The sequence below is a fragment of the Elephantulus edwardii genome, unplaced genomic scaffold (genome assembly GCF_000299155.1).
Source record: "Elephantulus edwardii isolate Elephantulus edwardi_28Jun2011 unplaced genomic scaffold, EleEdw1.0 scaffold00121, whole genome shotgun sequence".
Classification (NCBI taxonomy): Eukaryota; Metazoa; Chordata; class Mammalia; order Macroscelidea; family Macroscelididae; genus Elephantulus; species Elephantulus edwardii.
The window spans coordinates 9,776,611-9,778,565 of NW_006399871.1; the positions used below are offsets into that span (position 1 = coordinate 9,776,611).

Genomic DNA, 1,955 nt, shown 5'->3' on the forward strand with positions numbered 1-1,955 from the left:
AAAGTAAATAATAATACCAGTGATATATATAATTTTAAAAACATATCATTAAAGTAGTGATACCATCACTTAAAAGGGCAGCTTGGGGCATGAAAGTGTGGGTGACTGAAAAGCCTGGTCAGTATCAGAAGTATGGGGAAGGGATAGTACATACATGCACCCACACACCACACACCACACACAGTAAGTCTTCAGGAACAGGAAGTCAGTGAGAAGCCAAGTTAATATTGAGCCCTGAACCACTGGCTCAGTCCCTAAGGAAATCAATGCATACTCCTTAGAAATAGTCCCCAAGACACCAAGGCGTAAGGGGGCAAGCACAGAGGAGACAGCGTCTGGGTACCCCAGTGTCTGCTCTCTCGTTCTGGGTCCTGGAGGTAAGTTGCCGCAGCTGGGCCGCCAGCGCCACCTACCTTCTGCAGGATAGTTGTGGCCAGCTCCTCTGTCAGCTCCTCCTTGTGGTCACGCAGGTAACTGGCCTCGTTCTGCTTGTCCTGTGGAGGGGACACAATAGCTGTAATGGCTGGGGAGGTCAAAGGTGACTTGATGGCCAGGGAGGTTGAAGGTGACCTGGTGGCCGGGGAGGTTGAAGGTGATCTGGTGGCTATGTTCTCGGGGCCAACCAAGTCTCCTGACCACACATGTTGGGGCAGGTGGCACTGCCCTTTTCAAGCGTGGCTGTGCTGCTGCTGATGTCCTAAGACCTGGGCTTTCTCTCAGTGGCAGGACCCCAACACACAGGCCCCGCAGAGATGAGAAGGGGGCACCTACCAGACTGTCCCCACAGGCCTCTGCTTTGCAGATTGCTTCTTCAATGGCCTCTTCAGCCACGCGTAATGCAACGGCCAAGGTGTCCATCATGCTGTGTCCTAGACGAGAAACAGAACACAGGCCACTTTCTGAAAATGACACATAAAAACCACTGCACCACATACAGCTTTTATGCTCACGCCCCTCAGTGGCTCTCAGGTACCTTCTGCGCTGTGGACGCTGGCACAGAAGTTCCCTTTATCTGTCTCATTGCCTTCTGCTTGTCATTCAAACGCTGTGCCCAGCACAAGTTACTTGAAAGGGACCATCTCTACCCACGGCGCTATTAACAAGCTGGTTCCTGGGACCTTGAACTTGGCCCACAGGTTCCTCTACTGAAAAACGTCAGATTCCTCCCTCCTCAACCTTGCTCCATCACCCCCCTCCCCAACTCTGGCTTGACATCCACTCCAGGTGCGCCCACAGCTGGTGGGCCTGTTCACACGGACACCAGAGAGGCTCCATCTCCTTCCCCCAACTCACCGGTGAGTCTCGGAGCAAGACTTGATTATATTCCTTATCGCACCCTAACCCTCAATGCAGCACCAGGCACCCGGACCATTGAAGAAAACAGAATTTAATAAAAGGAGGCACCCAGTTCCTCATCTACTCTCTCCCCGTGTGCTTCACTGAGTGTATATATCATTGTGACAGTGGGAATGAAAGTTATCAAATGTCCTGAAGGTCTTTGGCTATGTCTATGATTTACTATATTTTTTTTTAGACTCTAAACCAGTGGCAACATCACCACTGGCCAACCTCAATGAGTCTGACCATGCACTTGGCCCTATGATGAGTTTCACATTACAATCACAGTCCTGACAACAATGCAGTGATAGGTGTTATAAGCCAAGGGATGCAAAGGGAGGTTTTAAAACTTGCTCAAATGCACACCCATGTTTACTGCGGCTTTGTTGGCAATAGCAAAGAGCTGGAAACAACCCAAATGCTCATCAACAAATGAATGACTGGAGAAGCTCTGGTATATTCACACAATGGAATACTATGCAGCCTTGAAAAACAAGGAACTCATGAAATATTATGCAAAATGGGTGACCATGGAGGACATTATGCAGAGGGAAATATCTCAGTCAGAAAAGGACAAATATTGCATAGGGCCACTGCTGTAAAACGGGACTGACATC

The 1,955-nt window shown here is 49.4% G+C and overlaps 1 protein-coding gene across 1 annotated transcript in view; it reads right to left on the reverse strand.

Moving 5' to 3' along the window:
• MYRIP (myosin VIIA and Rab interacting protein) overlaps window positions 1-1,955 on the reverse strand; it is a 295,832-nt gene that overhangs the window by 124,096 nt on the left and 169,781 nt on the right. Inside the window, exons 5-6 of the mRNA XM_006893071.1 lie at window positions 772-869; window positions 414-494 (exon numbers count right to left, since the gene is read on the reverse strand). Of these exons, the coding sequence (XP_006893133.1) occupies window positions 414-494; window positions 772-869 (179 nt within the window). The remainder of the gene's footprint in view (window positions 1-413; window positions 495-771; window positions 870-1,955) is intronic.